This window comes from Gopherus flavomarginatus, chromosome 15 (genome assembly GCF_025201925.1).
Source record: "Gopherus flavomarginatus isolate rGopFla2 chromosome 15, rGopFla2.mat.asm, whole genome shotgun sequence".
NCBI lineage: Eukaryota > Metazoa > Chordata > Testudines > Testudinidae > Gopherus > Gopherus flavomarginatus.
The window spans coordinates 7,169,184-7,185,493 of record NC_066631.1 but is presented as its reverse complement, the minus strand read 5'-3'; the positions used below and the strand labels follow the sequence as shown (position 1 = coordinate 7,185,493).

At 49.7% G+C, this 16,310-nt stretch overlaps 1 protein-coding gene across 4 annotated transcripts in view; it reads left to right on the top strand.

Annotated features, from left to right (window-relative positions):
• The first annotated feature begins 2,012 nt into the window (after positions 1 to 2,012).
• The window catches only part of RBM19 (RNA binding motif protein 19), a 116,072-nt gene continuing 101,774 nt past the window's right edge, over positions 2,013 to 16,310 (top strand). For all 4 annotated transcript variants that reach the window (XM_050924428.1, XM_050924431.1, XM_050924430.1 and 1 more), the window contains exons 1-13: positions 2,013 to 2,170; positions 3,182 to 3,364; positions 4,460 to 4,591; positions 4,815 to 4,853; positions 5,456 to 5,678; positions 6,762 to 7,036; positions 8,984 to 9,064; positions 9,422 to 9,500; positions 10,347 to 10,418; positions 11,612 to 11,812; positions 13,740 to 13,870; positions 14,386 to 14,507; positions 14,782 to 14,878. In XM_050924428.1, the coding sequence (XP_050780385.1) occupies positions 2,135 to 2,170; positions 3,182 to 3,364; positions 4,460 to 4,591; positions 4,815 to 4,853; positions 5,456 to 5,678; positions 6,762 to 7,036; positions 8,984 to 9,064; positions 9,422 to 9,500; positions 10,347 to 10,418; positions 11,612 to 11,812; positions 13,740 to 13,870; positions 14,386 to 14,507; positions 14,782 to 14,878 (1,671 nt within the window). In that variant the 5' untranslated portion in view covers positions 2,013 to 2,134. The remainder of the gene's footprint in view (positions 2,171 to 3,181; positions 3,365 to 4,459; positions 4,592 to 4,814; positions 4,854 to 5,455; positions 5,679 to 6,761; positions 7,037 to 8,983; positions 9,065 to 9,421; positions 9,501 to 10,346; positions 10,419 to 11,611; positions 11,813 to 13,739; positions 13,871 to 14,385; positions 14,508 to 14,781; positions 14,879 to 16,310) is intronic.

Sequence of the window (16,310 nt, the reverse complement as noted above, 5' to 3'; positions counted from 1 at the left end):
CATGGGCATAAAGGACACTCTGCTTAATAGTCTCCTGAGAGCCTGCTGTCCAAGGACATATACTGTTTCAAGTAGCATGGCTGAAGCTGTGATAAGGCCACAGAGTCAAGAAAGCTGAGAGCAAAGGTACAGGATATTTCTCCCCTTCACAGCCGCCTTCTCATTTGGTACCAGTCCATGGCCAGCAGCATCCAGCTCAGAAATGGGAGGCCACTGCTGGCTCTCGTCTGGCTGTGAACAGGATGAGGGAAGAGATGTGAGAAGCTGGAGAACGAAGGGGTCTAGGTTGGGCAGAATTAACCAGGCCTGTTGGCTGGGCCTCCCCCTCCCAGCAGCTAAACCAAGCGTCCTCGTTCCAAAGACGTTCTGTTTATGGGAGCGCCCACAATGAGCTCAGTGCCTTCCTGACGTTCAAGGACAGGCGGGCCATGCCTGAGAGCTCCCAACCCAAGGATGGATCCAGAAGTCAGGGGAAGGGGACCACCAACCAGGCAAAGTATCCACAAGTCAGCCAGTGCAGGGTCAGACTGGGTGGAGGTAGCTTGGCAGTCAGTGGAGCTATGCCAATTTACACCAGTTGAGAAGTTACCTCTGCATCTTTATGAGGGAGGGAGGATGGGAGAAGAAAAAGAGGGAGGCAATCCGTGGGAGGAGGATGGAAAGGCCTATTGGGACGAGGAGACACTTTGCTGTGTTTCCCACCCCTTCCCTGGAAACACCCCTCATGCGTGAGGGGCTGACTCCAGCCAACCGGCCCCAGCCTCTGTCCACAGCACCAGGGCCTGGACAGACCAAGGGTCGGCAACCTTTCAGAAGTGTTGTGCTGAGTCTTCATTTATTCACTCTAATTTAAGGTTTCGCGTGCCAGTCATACATTTTAACATTTTTTAGAAAGTCTTTCTCTATAAGTCAATAATATATAACTAAACTATTGTTGTATGTACAGTAAATAAGGTTTTTAAAATGTTTAAATTAAACTGCAGAGCCCCCCAGACCAGTGGCCAGGACCTGGGCAGTGTGAGTGCCATTGAAAACCAGCTCACGTGCTGCCTTCGGCACACGTGCCATAGGTTGCCTATCCTAGGATAGGCCAAGGGACGTTTCTGGGGAAGTAACTTAACAGAGACAAAGTAAAGGGCAGCGAGGGTTACTTTTAGTGAATTTCAGTGCACAGGAGAGTGGCAGGCTGTTATGTGCAAGGCAAGCTCCCTCCTGTGCCTGCCTGGATATCCGCACCGCTCTGCCAGCCCTGGCTGCACGTCCCCTCCCAGCCCAGCCTGTGCCCCCAGCCCGGCACGCTCCCCCCAGCCCAGCCTGTGCCCCCCAGCCCGTCCCTGCATGCTCCCCCCAGCCCAGCCTGTGCCCCCAGCCCTGCACGCTCTTCGCAGCCCAGCCTGTGCCCCCAGCCCTGCATGTCCCCCCCAGCCCAGCCTGTGCCCCCCAGCCTCGCCCTGCACGCTCCCCCCCAGCCTGTGCCCCTAGCCCTGCACGCTCCCCGCAGCCCAGCCTGTGCCCCCCAGCCTCGCCCTGCACGCTCCCCCCCAGCCTGTGCCCCCCAGCCCAGCCTGTGCCCCCCAGCCCAGCCCTGCACGATCCCCCCCAGCCTGTGCCCCCCAGCCCAGCCCTGCACGCTCCCCCCCAGCCTGTGCCCCCCAGCCCAGCCCTGCACGCTCCCCCCCAGCCTGTGCCCCCCAGCCCAGCCCTGCACACTCCCCCTAGCCCGGCCAGGGTTTTCCTGCACCGCTGCTCCGGTTTGCGGGGCCCAAGCGCCGCACGCCTGGACTCTCCAAGCCGAGCAGCGCTGGGTCCGTTCCCGCCTCGCTAAGCAGCTCAGAGCTGCCAGCGCCCCCTGCTGACCGCACCTCCGCACTGCACCCACAGGAGGAGGCGGCCCCCTTCCTAGATTCGCGCGTGCGTATTAGCTAACCGGAAGTGGGGCGAACGACCCTCCCCCTCCCGCAGCGTTTCTCCATCCCTTGGCCTCCGCGCACGTGCGTGCTGTGCGGCCGTTAGCGCGATCACGTGACTCGCGGCGGGCAAGATGGCGGCGGCCAGCGGGAGGCGTGAGCGGCTCTGAGCGCGCGGGGCTCCGTCTCTGAGCGGGGAACGGGCGGGCCCGGGGCCCCTCCCCGCCATGTCGCGTCTCATCGTGAAGAACCTGCCGAGCGGGGTGAGTCCGAGGCGGGGGCGGTGAATGGGCGTGATCCGCCTGGGAGGGGCCAGCCGCGGGGTCCCCCCTTGGGAGGGAGGCGGGGGACGGGCATCGCCCCGAGGGGGGAGTCTCCTCTGGGAGGGAGAGAGAAGTTTGGGAAGGGGGTTTGGGGGAGGAGGAAGGATGGCTGTAGTCCGAGGTGGATTGTGGGGAAGGGGTGGACATAGTCTTGGGTGGTGGTCCCACATGCAGAGGACGGTAGGATGTAGCCCTGGGGACGAGAGGTGAAGCGGGGGAAGGGTCCAACTTGGGGTGGGATGGTTGGGGTTCTGTGGGGGAGTAGAGGTAAATTGGGGGTTGCAGTTGGCAAGGAGGAAGAGAGTAGGATACAGTGTGGGGGGGTGTCCCATGTGTTGCGGTGTGTAGGTTATAGCCGTGGGGATGAGGGGGAGAGGTGAGTTGGGGTATCTCATATTGGAGAAAGGCAAGGAGAGTTTGAGGCCAGCTTTAAGGTGAGTTGTTTGGGCTGGAGGGATAAGAGCTAGGGGCTGCCCCTAAGTTGCAGGACTAGGGGGCCCAGGTTGGAGATTGCTCTGAAGGGTCTCACTCTCACTGACCATTATGCTAGGATCCTTACCCTGGGCAAAGGGGAGCCTACTTCTTAGGCTGAGTTGTGGAAGTCATGTGGTGGTTGCTGTTTATTCTGGGTCAGTAACAGACTTGTGCTTTACAAGGCACCAATGCAGAGCCCCTGCTTTGAAGATCTTGTGTCTGACAGACAGATATAGAGACAACAGTACTGGCATGCAAACTGAGAGGGAATTTGATTATTATCAATATAACCTGTGCTTTAATATTAAGGTGATGAGGGCTACAGCAGTGGTGCCCTAAACATTGTATTTCTGAGTCATCATAAAGTGTACTTCAACTGTGAGCTTTTCAGTGCAAAGGCTTGTCTATAAACCACCTTCCACCCGTTTGATGTGCTATAAATAATTTGCCTCCCTGATGCCTATCCTCTTTTTGCAGATGAAGGAAGATCGCTTCCGGAAGCTGTTTGCAGCCTTTGGCACGCTGACTGATTGCAGCCTGAAATTCACCAAGGATGGCAAGTTCCGCAAGTTTGGATTTATTGGCTTTAAGTCTGAAGATGAAGCCAAAATGGCAATGAATCATTTCAACAAAAGTTTCATAGACATGGCCAGAATCACGGTGAGTTGGCCTTAAAGTGAAACGTTTGCTTCTTTCTCTGGGAGAAGTTTGCTACTTGATACTATTTTACCCTTTAGGATGAACTAATCGTGTTTGTGTATGTAGAGAAGGAGAGGAGCTTTGCTAAACACAATTGGCTATACTTCAGTGGTGGAGCCTTGTTTATGGACTGATTCTCAGGCATCCCAGTGACTTGTGTTAGTAATTATCCCTGCTCCTGTTCATGGAGCCAGGTTTGATTCCTAGTCTCTTGCTTCCCTCCCCCCCGCCCCCCTCCTCGGCAAGGGCTAGGAGTACTCTGGAAGCTACACACTAAAGAAAGAGTCCTTTGCCCAGTGTCCGGCCTGAATAAGCAGGCCATGTGCTGGGCAAATATGTGGGAGATAAAATCCTTCCCTTCCTCTGTCCCTGCGAGCCGCAGAGCAACTGTTGGCTACTTGGGCCCAGTAGCTGGAATATGTTCTCAGGCTCCATACAGGGGTTGGGGACAGGAGGATCTGCCGTGTGGGTACTGCAACGTGATCAACATGGCATTTCCCCAGCATCCTATTTCCCTGCACTCAGTGGGACCATATCAGTTCCTCTGCCAAGGGGAACCACTGCAGTGGTAGGGCATGGTCTGCAGCATTTGATCTTCGAGCAGAGGAAGGCAGGTGAAAATCTTCTTAATTTTGGTCAGATTGATGGTACGGGGAGCCGTCAGACTCAGGTGTGCAATACAAATTGAATCAATTGAGTTAGTCTGCTCTATTCTTTGCTCCAGCAGTGCTGGTCCAGGCTAAGCTCATGTAAAGTCTCAGATCTCCAGGCTGGAGTTGTATGTACGCTTCTTAACGTTATTTAAGAAATTTGCATTTTCTCTTGTTCTGTGGAGACAATGCACTGGATGACAATGAAGAACAGAACAGCTTGTTTGAATATGTCCAAAAATGATTAATATAATTATAAACTTCCCTCCACTGAAGAGCCATAAACAGATGGTTCTGAATGGGCCCTTAGCACGGTAGTGTCTAAGCCTTTCTGCTTGAAATGCAACTGAAATAATAAAAAGTAGGACTTGTTAAAACGGGGCTTCTTGTTGGTGGCTCTTTTCAGGTAGAGTTATGTAAATCATTCGGTGACCCATCAAAACCCAGAGCTTGGAGCAAACACTCCCGGAAGCCTTCTGCACCAGAGAAACCCACCGATAAGCCCAAAACAAGTCCAGCTGCCACAGAGACAAAGAAAGTAAGTCACACTCACTTTCCTCGGGTATGCCACATGTACATCAGTGACTTTGTGTGGGGAAGTGCACCCTGGTGGCTGCAGCAGGGGTCTGGAATTCGGGGCTCCCCTGTCCTATTCCTGGTTTACCATTCACTTGTGATCTTAGTGAGCGCTTTCTGCCTTTTTCCTGATCTGTATAATGTGGTTCATGTCTAGCTGAAAAGTATGTGTTTGCTTCTTTCAGGATAAAAAGAAGAAAAATACAACAGGAAACTTAAAAGAGGTAAGTTGAGAAAAGCAGCATGTGAAAATTGGCCATTTGAGAAGGGTTTGATGTAGAAAGCATGGGGTAGAAATTGGTGAGTAGTCTCTGCATCGATCCTGTTCTCGGAGCCAGGACTTCTGGATTCTGTTCCCAGCTTGAGCCAGTCACTTGACCTTTCTGCGTCTGTTTCCTCATCTGTAAAATAGTGAACTTTGTAGTTGTCTCTGTTGCATGCTTAAAGTGCTTTGACATCCTCAGGTTAAAGGGGCTTTATAGAAATGCAAAATACTTATTAGACCATTACAAATTTCACTTGTTGCCTCAGAGTTACTATCTGCACTTGTGTTTAATTAGTAGCATTATAATTAGGGAGGAGTGCTGCTTCCAAAGCTGTTAATTCAGGTGAGACAGGTGGTTTAACTATGACGTAGCCTGTAACACTGGATGTAAATTCATGTATGGAGCATAATTGTCCGCATCTCATGGAAGGGAAATCAGCCCTGGCAGGTGAAAAGCAGACTCCTTCCCTTGAGATCATAGCTGCGAGGAATTACAGAGTGATTGGCCACTTGCCCCAGTGTCTGTCTTCACTGCTCATGTCTGTTGTTTTTTTCCAACAGCTGGAAGGAGATGAGGCATTCAGAGAATTTTTGGTGGTTCATCAAAAACGGACTCAAGTGGCCACTTGGGCTAATGACACGTTGGCAGAGGAGCCCAAGACTGGGAAATCAAAGCCAGCAGATGATTATCTGAACTTTGACTCGGATGAGTCAGAGGAGCTCAGCGAAGAGGAGGAGGGCAGGGGCAAGCCCCATGAGGAGCAAGAAATCACAGGCACCAAAAGTAAATTTCTCCTGCTCTGTTCATCCATCTCTTCAGTGGTGTACTGATATGGGGCCTGATCCTGAGACGTGCCAAGCAGCTCCTGGAAAACGCTGTGTGCCTTCAGATCTCGTTGGAGGTGGTGGGAATTGCAGTAGTTCAGCCCCTCACAGGATCGAGCCCTATATCCCAAAAGAGGAGACACAAACTGCGTAGTAATTATGGTTTCAGCGTTTTTTGTCAGTGTGGGTAACAAAGGGTGAGGCCCTCATTCCCCCTCCACTGAGCCTGAACAATCTGAACTGCAGACTCCCTGCTTCATCTGCCCAAGTGACTCTCTCACATGCCTCAGTTTCCCCTCCCCTTTGTCCATGCTGTCTGTTTAAATTGTGAGCTCTTTGGGTCATGGATTGTGCGTGTGTCTTATGCCTGTATAATGCCTAGCACTTCAGTGCCTTGGGTGCTGTTGTGATATGGATAACTAGTAATGAAGAACCCATTAACATGCAGAGCGTAGATCTCCAGAGTAGTGTGTGTTTCCATGTCCTTGTGTATTGCTGATCCAACTTTTTAAATAGCAGAGTGTTTTTAGTGCCAGGGAAAGGCCGACAGCCTGGAAAGCCAAAGTCTTCTGTTGATCCCTGTAGGATGAACATTAGCAGAACAGGATTCTCCCCGCTGTATGGAAAACCTCAGTGGTAGGAGGGAGGTGTTCACATCCATGGCCTGTTTAGACCTTGGCCTGTCCACTGAGAGAGTGTAATGCCAGTTGCACCTGTGATTTTTGTGATGGGACCCCCCTGCTGGGAATCGCCAGCCCATCTAATCAATATCACCCAGTAGCTCATTGGATAGTAACAGCTTCTCATCCTTACCAGCTGTGGCTGGATTTGATCATCTGACCTGAGAAGAGGAAAGGGGATTGGTACTGGGATGTAAAACCTGAGCCATCCTCTGGTGCCTCCTGTGCATATAGGGCGTCTGTTCTTGCAGTAGCCCAGCTGGGCAAAGGGCTTGTGGGGCTATGGGCTGTTTGCCCCACTGGGGAAGAAGGGTGTGTGTGCATGCTCAATATTTAATGCCCATTTCTCTCCTCTCTGGCAGTAAAGAAGAGCCCCAGATCAAAGGCAGCTGCCAGGACAGACCTCTCCGATATGGATTACCTGAAATCTAAAGTGGTGAAAGAGTCCTCATCTTCCTCATCTGAGGAGGACCAGCTGGACAGTGAGCAGCATGAGGGGGGAAGCGAGGATGAGAAGGAGCCCAGCAGCTTGGAAACTATCGGTGCCCAGGGGGAAAAAAGGGTAGAGCTGGCAGGACAGATCAAAGGGCAGGGGACAGTGGTGGAGAGGAAGAAGAAGAAAGGAGCAAAATTGGAGGTAAAACCGAATTAGAGATGAGCCTGAGTTGTAACCCTAGGTGTCAGCTCCCCTGCAGCTTGACTCTGGAGTTGAACTTGGCAGCTTGGTTCATCTCCATTCCTACGGGGAGAGATTTTCAAATCTAATGGTCTGTGTCCTCCTGTCCCTCTCGTAACTCTGGGTTTGCAATGAATAATCACTGTATCTATTCTAAATAGATGCATTTGTGAGAGAGGGAGGATGGCCAGGTGACTAGGGACTTGGGAGAAATGGGTTCACGTGCCTTCTCTGCACAAGATGCTGCCAGGAAACACAGGAATGAACAGGGACATCACAGGGAGAGGTGAGCAAGGTCTCCGTTCATTTAAGCGATCTCATAAAGGCAAACACCGTAGTAGCAGCCATTCGAGATGTAGCAGACACAGACGCGAAGTTTTGGGCCTGCACCTGATTTTACTCAAACCCAGATATATCACAGTGTATGGGCAGTTTGTGTTTTGGGTTCAGTTCCCTTCTGTGCCACAGACCTCCTGTGCAAACTTGGGTGAGTCACTTAGTGTGTCTGGCTCAGTTCCTCCACTGTACTATGGGGATAATACTTACCTACCTCATAGGGGTATTATGAGGTGCTCTGACAGTACAATGGTGGGGGGGCCATATAAATACCTACGTTTTTGTTTTTTATATCTCCCCGTTTAGCGTTTTATTTCAAAGGGGCAGTTTTCCATAGTGCTGTCTCAAAATCAGTCCCCTTGGTGGTCAAGTTGTGGGGCAGCGCATGGAGAAACATGAAAGCAGATTAAATGATTTGACCGTTGAAGGGAATTTAATGGTACATTCCCTTACTGTTACCTCCTTAGGCTGGGTCAGATGCTCTGAAATCTTTGGGGATGTAGTTGGAGCCATCTTACCAGCTGCCCTTGCCTAGTCTGCCTCGTTAGGGCATTGTACTACTAAAGGACATATGGTCAGGATTACTGCCCTTGGTAGTGATTAATCCTGTGTGTTACCGTCTCACCCAGGTTGCACTGTAATTGACTAGACATGCTAGCCAAAACTTTGAAAAATGACTAGAGATTTTGGGTGCCCGACTTGACCGACCTTGAAGAGGCCTGAGTTTTAGAGGATGCGCTCTGAAATTTGGAACCCTTTAAGATGTCTCACATATGATTGGCCACGTGGAATCCCGGCTGTTTTATGAACACTGTGGCACCGGTGACTTTCCCTGACTCTGGGGGCTGTCTCTCTAAGTACCCGAGCAAGGAACAGGCAGAAACTGGAACTAGTTCTCTGCATGCAGGCTCAGGCCTTTGATCCTAAATATGAGGCAGGAACTTCATGGAATAACAGATTTGCAGGCCAAACTAGGGCAGGTGCTGTGTATATGTGGGATCTGTTAGACCCACTGGAGGGCTGAAAGCTTGAGGCTTTCTAAGGCAGGGCTTGAAAAACCTACTGGCCTGCCAACTAGCCACATCTACTTATCAGAAGCGGATATAAAAGGTGAGGTGGAGATCCAGGGGTAACCCATTTATGTGAATCCCAGCCCTTTCTTCTCCAAGCTTCTGGGAGTCCCCGATTGCTGTCCCAAGGGTGGAAGGGGTGTTCGTCTGTCTTTCATATCCCATGTGTGCCCATCACCATAGTATCTCAGTGCCTAACTGAACCCTCTACCCCACCTCCGGCTTTTGGAAGGGCTGAAGCGCTGTCCCTCTCTGTTTCCGCCCTATCCAAGTCTCCTGACTCTGTATGTGAAGGGTGGGAGTGAGTCATCTGTTACTCAGTCCTTTCCCCAGCCTCCTGCTTGCTGGTAAGACTAGTTCCGTGGCATCAGGCCTCCAACTCTCCCATCTTTACACTGTGCTGCTGGCCACGGTTGTCTGTTGGTCTGGAAACTGTTCCAGCTCAAACCTCTTGCCAAGGATAACTTTTCAAATGTTGTGTCTCACTTTTTCTTCTGTCCAGCTGAAGAATCAGGCCAACCCCAATGTAGCCACCACGCCGTATACCGTGAAGCTGCGCGGTGCCCCTTTCAATGTCACTGAGGTATGTTCTCTGCCATCGCGGCCTTGCTGCTCCCTCATTTAGGGCTTAAATCGTGCTTGCAACAGGGAAGAGAACGATTGTCCTTGGATTCCCAAGGTCTACCATTGAGCAGCCAGCACCTTAAACCAGCACGTATTATGCAGGGGCTTCTAGGTATCTGCAAGTTAATGGGTTAGTTATGAGAATGGAATCTGGCTTGGTATGTTCAGACTGTAGAGGGTCCCTTGGACTCTAAGTCTGTCCCTGACTCTGTTTGTGAAAGCTTTTTGTAGGGTCTACTCAGCATTTGTAACATTTACAAAAGTAGGCCCTCGAAATCTGCCTGACTTGCTAAAGTTCTTGTTTTCCTCTTTGCAGCAAAACGTTAGAGAATTCCTCCTGCCCCTGAAGCCGGTTGCGATCAGGATAGCAAGAAACGTACATGGGAATAAGACAGGTACTGGCTGCGGGGGGTTGTGCGTTGTGGGTGCAGGAAACAGCAGAGATGTTTTTCCTTTGCTGTCTCCTGTACCTGTGGTTCCAAATCGCTATGAATTGCCCCATTTCTCATACATCAAGTTCCTTTGAGTTGCTCCAGTCTCCTTACCTTAGAATGGAGTTATGAGGAGTGACCCATAAAAATGGTGTCCTACAGCTCTGTTCCTTGGGTGCAATGAGCCACTTTGGTTTGCTTTGCTAACCAGTAGGATTTATTGCTTTCTACAACTCCAAGCTCTGCAGAGCCAAATGGGAGATGGCTTCTGTTCTGGTTCATGCATCTTCTGTAGAACTGTTAACCAAATTCCAGTCAGAGGTCCTTTACCTTGAGGTTCAGCTCTTAACCACACCTGGAACCGAGTTGAGTCATGATTATTGCTGATGGTGCATGGACCAGAAGGGACACAAAATGAGTCCAGGGCTACTAGTGTGTTTCCAATGTGTATTGTTTTCTTTTCATAACCTTAGGGGGGTGCATCTTCTATCCCCTCATTAATTCGAGGCATGTAAAAACACATGCTGCCAAATCAGTTTAAGACCATTTACGTGCACGCAAGCAAGAACAAAAGTCATCTTAAACAATCATTTTTCTTTAATGAAAGCTCCCTTCCTGTCTCAGATCTGATAGTTGTTTTCAGCCAGATTCAATTTGTAATGGGAGCTACACACGTGTTATGGAGAGCTAATATAGAAAAAGCTGGCATCATTAGGTTGTGCTTAACTGGCTAGTTAGTGCCAGTGTGTGTGTACGTACGCACATCCGCATACCCCATGTGGTGCTCAGTTTAACCTATTTTCCTTCCAGGTTACGTCTTTGTTGATTTCAGCAGTGAGGAAGAAGTACAGAAAGCCTTGAAACAAAACAAGGAATACATGGGTAAGGGCGGCTTGTAGGTCCTTGTTACGGACTCTCATGGGTCTGTGGGTGTTGTGATGCTCTGCTGTAGGCCCTGTTTGCTGTTAGACTAGAATCCACTTGACACTTTATCTCTTGATTTTGTTCTGGCAGGAAATAATGTCGATCATGCTCGCAGGCCAAAAGCAGAGAGCAGCATGATCTACAGCCCTGAGTCTGTTGCTCAGGTTCATTAAAGAACCAAATGCTAAACTGTCGCAACCAAACCAAGTAGTATGGGGTTGGGAGAGCAGGGCGTGTCATAAATAAGCTGTCGGACTCTGGCCCACGTTGGTATTGGCTGAAAGCTGTCGTCATCTGCTGACTGACTGGCTGGCCTCTGTGAACCAAGTTAGTGCATTTCAGTCCAGTAACCTCAGCACAAAGCTCGCTCTCTCAGTTGGGAGTCTGAGCAGAGAGGTCAAGGATTGGCTGGGTCTTGAGGGTTTTTCCCTTGCCAAATGCTGCAAGCTCACTCTCAAAGTCCCTTCACTGGTATCTCAAAAACTTCAGTGCTCTGTGATTAGAAGCAATGGGCAAGAAACGAGGAATTCTGTCTTCTCATGCTAAATGACACTGAGATGGGTACCACAGAAGCAGCTACAGTAGAACTGACTTGTTAACATGAAGCACTTTTGTAGCTCCTGGTGTTAGGCCAAAGCTCTGTTATGCACCTGTCTTGGTCGTTCCATGTGTCTTAAACCTAAAAGCTATTATTTAAACCTGGCTGGGATGGCACAGTGGCTTAGTGCTGAAGCCCTGTGTTCAAATCCTGCTCTTATCCCAGTCCTCAGTGAAAGCCGGTCCTGTATTGCAAAACCATTTTTGCGTGGATGCTTAGGACTGGAATGGAGAGGGGTCATGAGAACTGGAATGCGCTGCTCTGACTCTGTGAGGCGTCTGGCCAGTGGTGTTGCTCTCATTTTGAGGAGCACCATGCTGTCTCCAAAACATCATTAACATCCTTCTCACAGAGATGGCGTGGGCTGAATTCATTGGGAGGGGGTGGACATTCCACAGGAGGTCAATGGAGTTTTGCCAGCTTACATCGGCAGTACATTTGGCCCAGTATCTGTTAGAGGTGACCATATGTTTTCAATTTCTGGGCTCAGGTTCGGCGGAGGCCTTTGGAAGTGCCCGAGATGTAATGTTCCCCTCTATCTTGTGTGCGGCAGGTGGGCGCTACATTGAGGTGTTCCGAGAGGAGAGTGGGCTGAAGATGAAGCTCACCCGGAAGAGCGAAGACCAGCCCTGGCAAAGGAGGAAGAAGGCTGATGAGGAAGAGGAGGACCTCTCGGAGTCAGGAAGGCTCTTTGTCAGGAATCTCCCTTACACCAGCACCGAGGAGGACTTGGAGCAAATATTTTCCAAATATGGTAGGTAATGGAGCTCCACTCAGCTTCCTGCTTCCCCCTGGCAGTCTGAGGGCTAATCATCTTGCCTGGCTCTCAGTGCTCATTTGGATGCAGGGAAAGAGTGGGCTGTGGCACTCGCTCAGCCTGCGGGTGCCCAAATACTACAGGGATGGGCACCATTTTAAAACTAAATCTTTACAAGTGGAACCCATTTCAAAACTCTCTGTCATGTTTGGCCTCCTGGTTGGCAATGTCTGTATGGAGGCCAGTTATAGAGGAGGCCATCTAGGCTGAATTCCCTTCCACCTCCAGGACATCTCCTCCTAGCTCAGGGTTGAGTAGGATTTATGGAGCCTCAGTGTGCCACTGGAAGAGAGAAGATTGGGTGATGAACTGCCTCCCCTTCTGGCCCCAGATCGATCTGGCTGGTCTGTAAGTTGCCTAGTCTATGCAGGGCATCAAGCGGCCCAGTTTAGATGCCTGGGGAATCAAGGCACATTGCTAGTGGGGATGTTACTCCTGGGGGAATTCTGCACCACTGCGTGTGTGCAGAATTTATGTCCCCTGCAGATTTCTTTGCTTCCCTGCAGAAAAATGACTTTCTAATGGGGAAGCAAAAGTAAGCCACAAGAGTGGTCATGTGATTTTCCCCAGCAGTGTGTTTTGGGTGCCCAGGGCAGCTGGCAGAGAAGTAAATCTCTGGGGGGCAGGAAGTGGGACTGGGGAAGATCTGGCTGGTGGCTTCTACCCTGCACCTGGCTCAGTGGCTGGTCTGGTCTGGGGAGGACGAGACTTCCTCTTTCCCTGCTTGGCATTTGGGGCCAGGTCAGACTCACCCCTAGATTTCTCCCCTGGTTGCAGGAAGCTTTGCAAACTCTCTTACCCCCCTGCTTCCTGTACGCATTGCTCCTCAGCTGCAGGGACGGGGTTCCCTGTACAGGGAGCTGCTCCCCCATCTGCCCAACCCCCATGCATCCAGACCCCCTCATACCCAAACCCACCTGCTGAGCCTCACTCCCCTGTACTCAGAACCCTTGTGATGATCTCCACTCCCCCTGCACTTCGACCATCCCGACGAGCCAGCCGCATCCCCACCAGTTGCACCTGGATCCCCACTCCACTGAGTCCCACTCCCCTAGCATCTGGACCCCCCACTGAGCCCCCCCCACCTCCCTGCCAAGCCCTCTCCCCCCTACACCCAGAGTGCCCACCCCCCGCTGAGTCCCAACCACCTTCACCTGGACCCCCCTGCAGAGTCCTATTACCATGGCATCCAAAAGCTCCAACAAGCCCCTGTTCATCCTGATCCCCCCCCCACACCCAGATTGCCCCACACAGAACCCTCTCATCCCACACCTGGATGCCCCCCACACTAAGCCCTTCCACACTTGAATCCTGCCTTGCTGAGCCTGCCTGCTCGCACCTGGTGCACCTGGCAAGGAGGGGCAGGGCCCTGGGGTGTTTCTGGGGCAGGCCCAGTCCTTGCACTGTATCAGTTGGGTGCGGCCTCATTGCTGAGTCTGTGACCTGAGGGAGTGGGGGAGGAGATGTACAGTGATCTCCCACCTCTGGGCAGCCAGTGGCCTGTGCTCCTCAGTGCCATGCTGGAATCTCCCCATTTCTTTGACAAATTTGCAGAATTTTAAAACACTGTGTGCAGAATTTTTAATTTTTGGCACAGAATGCCCTCAGGAGTAGGATGTGGGGGAAGTTGGTATTCCTGCTGGCTTGTACCAACTTGGTAAATAAAGGTTTCCGTATCCATGCAGTCTACCCTTGAGCAGGTCCAGATTCCCTGAACACATATCTCCTTGCACGTGCTAAGCTGATCCAACTTTCATGGCTTCATTCCATCAGCTGGGCTCCTACAGAGGACACCAGCTCAGAACCCTGCTCTGCAGTGCCTGAGAAGGGGGCATGTCTCATGGAAAGGATTTGCCTTTTGCAGGTCCCCTGTCAGAGATCCATTTCCCCATAGACAGTCTGACCAAGAAACCCAAGGGCTTTGCCTTCATCACCTACATGATCCCAGAGCATGCAGTGAAGGCCTTCGCAGAAGTGGACGGGCAGGTGTTTCAGGTACAGTGACACTAACTTGCCTGCATGGTTAGGTTGCTGGGGAGGGGATGTTAGTTCATCAGGATTATTGCCAGAAGGTCAAATGCTGATGGTTCCACTGTGCACTGCTCAATGGGATGCTCAGCGTACTGGGGAATGGAGTGCTGTTAAGATGGGAAGGGCTAGGCCAGCAGTGTAGCAGCACCAGTTTGCGTGGGCTAGTGGGTTCCGAAAAATCCAGGCTGCTGCTAACTCGGTGCCGTGCAGAGATCATATGCTGTTACCAGAGGGAAAGAGTTTGGAGTTCATTGATCTTTCAAACTCCCTGTTGGGCTGCTCTGGTGCATTGCACTGATGCCAGCCTGGAGCGGCAGAGAAGGAAGGGGAGGTCCTCCCAGGTCAGGTTGAAAGGCCATTGTGGGAGGACGTTGCATGGGAGTGTTGCACTGGCTGTAGTTCAGCTGACCTTGAGGCAGCGAGACGCTTTCGTGAATGTGAATTCAGAGGCACTAGGTCTTATACTGTCTGTCTCATAGGGCAGGATGCTGCATGTGTTACCCTCCACCATAAAGAAGGAAGAAGAGGAGAACCTAAATGCTGAAGGATCCTCTTCCTACAAGAAGCAGAAAGAGTCCAAGGACAAAGCAAACAGTGCCAGGTATAGAGGGGAGCAGGGTCACACAGCAGGGGCCTTTTCTTTTAATATGGCACTAACTGCAGAATTCCTCTTTGGGACCAGAACTGAAATGTGTGTGGCTTCTCTAGAGGGTGTATTTAGGAACAGGGCCAAAAAATTACTTGTTACGTTGCCCCTTCCTTGACTCTAGTGTCCTCGCATCTTCTCTCTCACTCTGAGGCAGATGTCGGTTGCATGGTGTGAATGATCTTACGATTTAGGCATCTTATTTTATTTCCTCTTCCTCTGCCTCTAGCTCTCACAACTGGAACACGCTGTTCATGGGCACGAATGCTGTGGCAGATGCAATCGCACAGAAGTACAATGCCACCAAGAGCCAAGTGCTTGATGATGTGAGTTGAATTCTAGCTGGGGAGCAGCGTTTCAGTCTGTGGATGGAAGCATGTGGCCTGCAGCTTAAAGGCTGCTGCTTTGGGTGTCTTTCTTTGAAGGGTCTTAGCACACCTCTTGGTACCACGAACTACGTTCCCCTTAGTACATGTATCCTAATGCAGGGTGGATTTGATTTAAATCGATTTAAATCAGTAGTTAGGAAGACTCGATTTAATCATGGATTTCTACATAAAAGTGCATTCTTGTATTAAGGTTATAACAATGAACATAGTCTTCACAACTCAGAGATAGATGTAGGGTTTCATTTTTAGAAGGTACACGTACATTTTTCAAGTGATTATTTTGAAAACTTTTCAGATCAGTTTTACAGCTATATCAGAAAATAAATGATTGGTTATTTCATTTACCAAAGGCAATTGAAGCAGATATTTATGTAGTCACTGGGAGGTAAAACTATCTCCAATTCAACAGGTTAATCATTAATATTTGGAGGATTTTCTTGCCATGCTGTATTACTAGGAGAACATCACCAGACAGACATTTCAATTGTTTTGTTTCACTAAAACAACAATGTTATGTATTCTGGATTTTTTTTAACAACAAACATAATATTTTAACAAAACAAGCATATGAATTTTTGAATTTAAACATTCAAGTTTTTTTAAATCAGGTTTGTTTTTGTTTAAATTGTTTTTAACTAAAATAGCTAAATGAAATATTTAAAAAAAAGACCAATAATTTTTTTTAAAAAACAACCACCACCATTTTTGCTTTTAACAAGCATGTTATCTCTGGAGACAGAAATCCTTATTTTGAGAACGGCAAAACTAAGCATGTCTGATGGTGTCTTCTAGACTGAGCACTGAGTCCCATTGGGTAGATAGAAAGATTAACCTAAAGAAGCCCCTGGAACTCTGTAAGTTTGGGTCCCTAATCCATGAACTATTGGAATTCATTTATAAAACTTTTCTTAAACATTACATGAATATATACTATAGAATTTATAATCCCTATTCCATGGTGAGATACTTTTGAGCTATATTGTATCTTAATTAAAATGATCTTTAGATAGGTTTTTTCCCTCAAAGCATTTTATCAAAAAAAAAAAATGATTTAAATACAATTTTTTTTTAAATCATTGATTTTTATCCACCCTGATGGAGTGGCTCTTGCTGCATCTCAGATTTTATCTAGACTCTTAGCTCTTTTGGCTGCATAGAGCCGTCATAGTGTGAACCCAAGTACTGCTGTCGTAACTCAGCACTAACAACTAGATGTGGGCGGGATCTGGGAGTTCCTCTGAATGGGGGTTCTCTTGCAGAGTGCTAAATGGAATACAAGGTATGTCCAGGCATCTGGTTCATCCAAGGCAGCTCTTTTCACTTAGCAATGCCCGACATGCCTTCCTGTTCTCTGGGGCGGGGGTTTCAG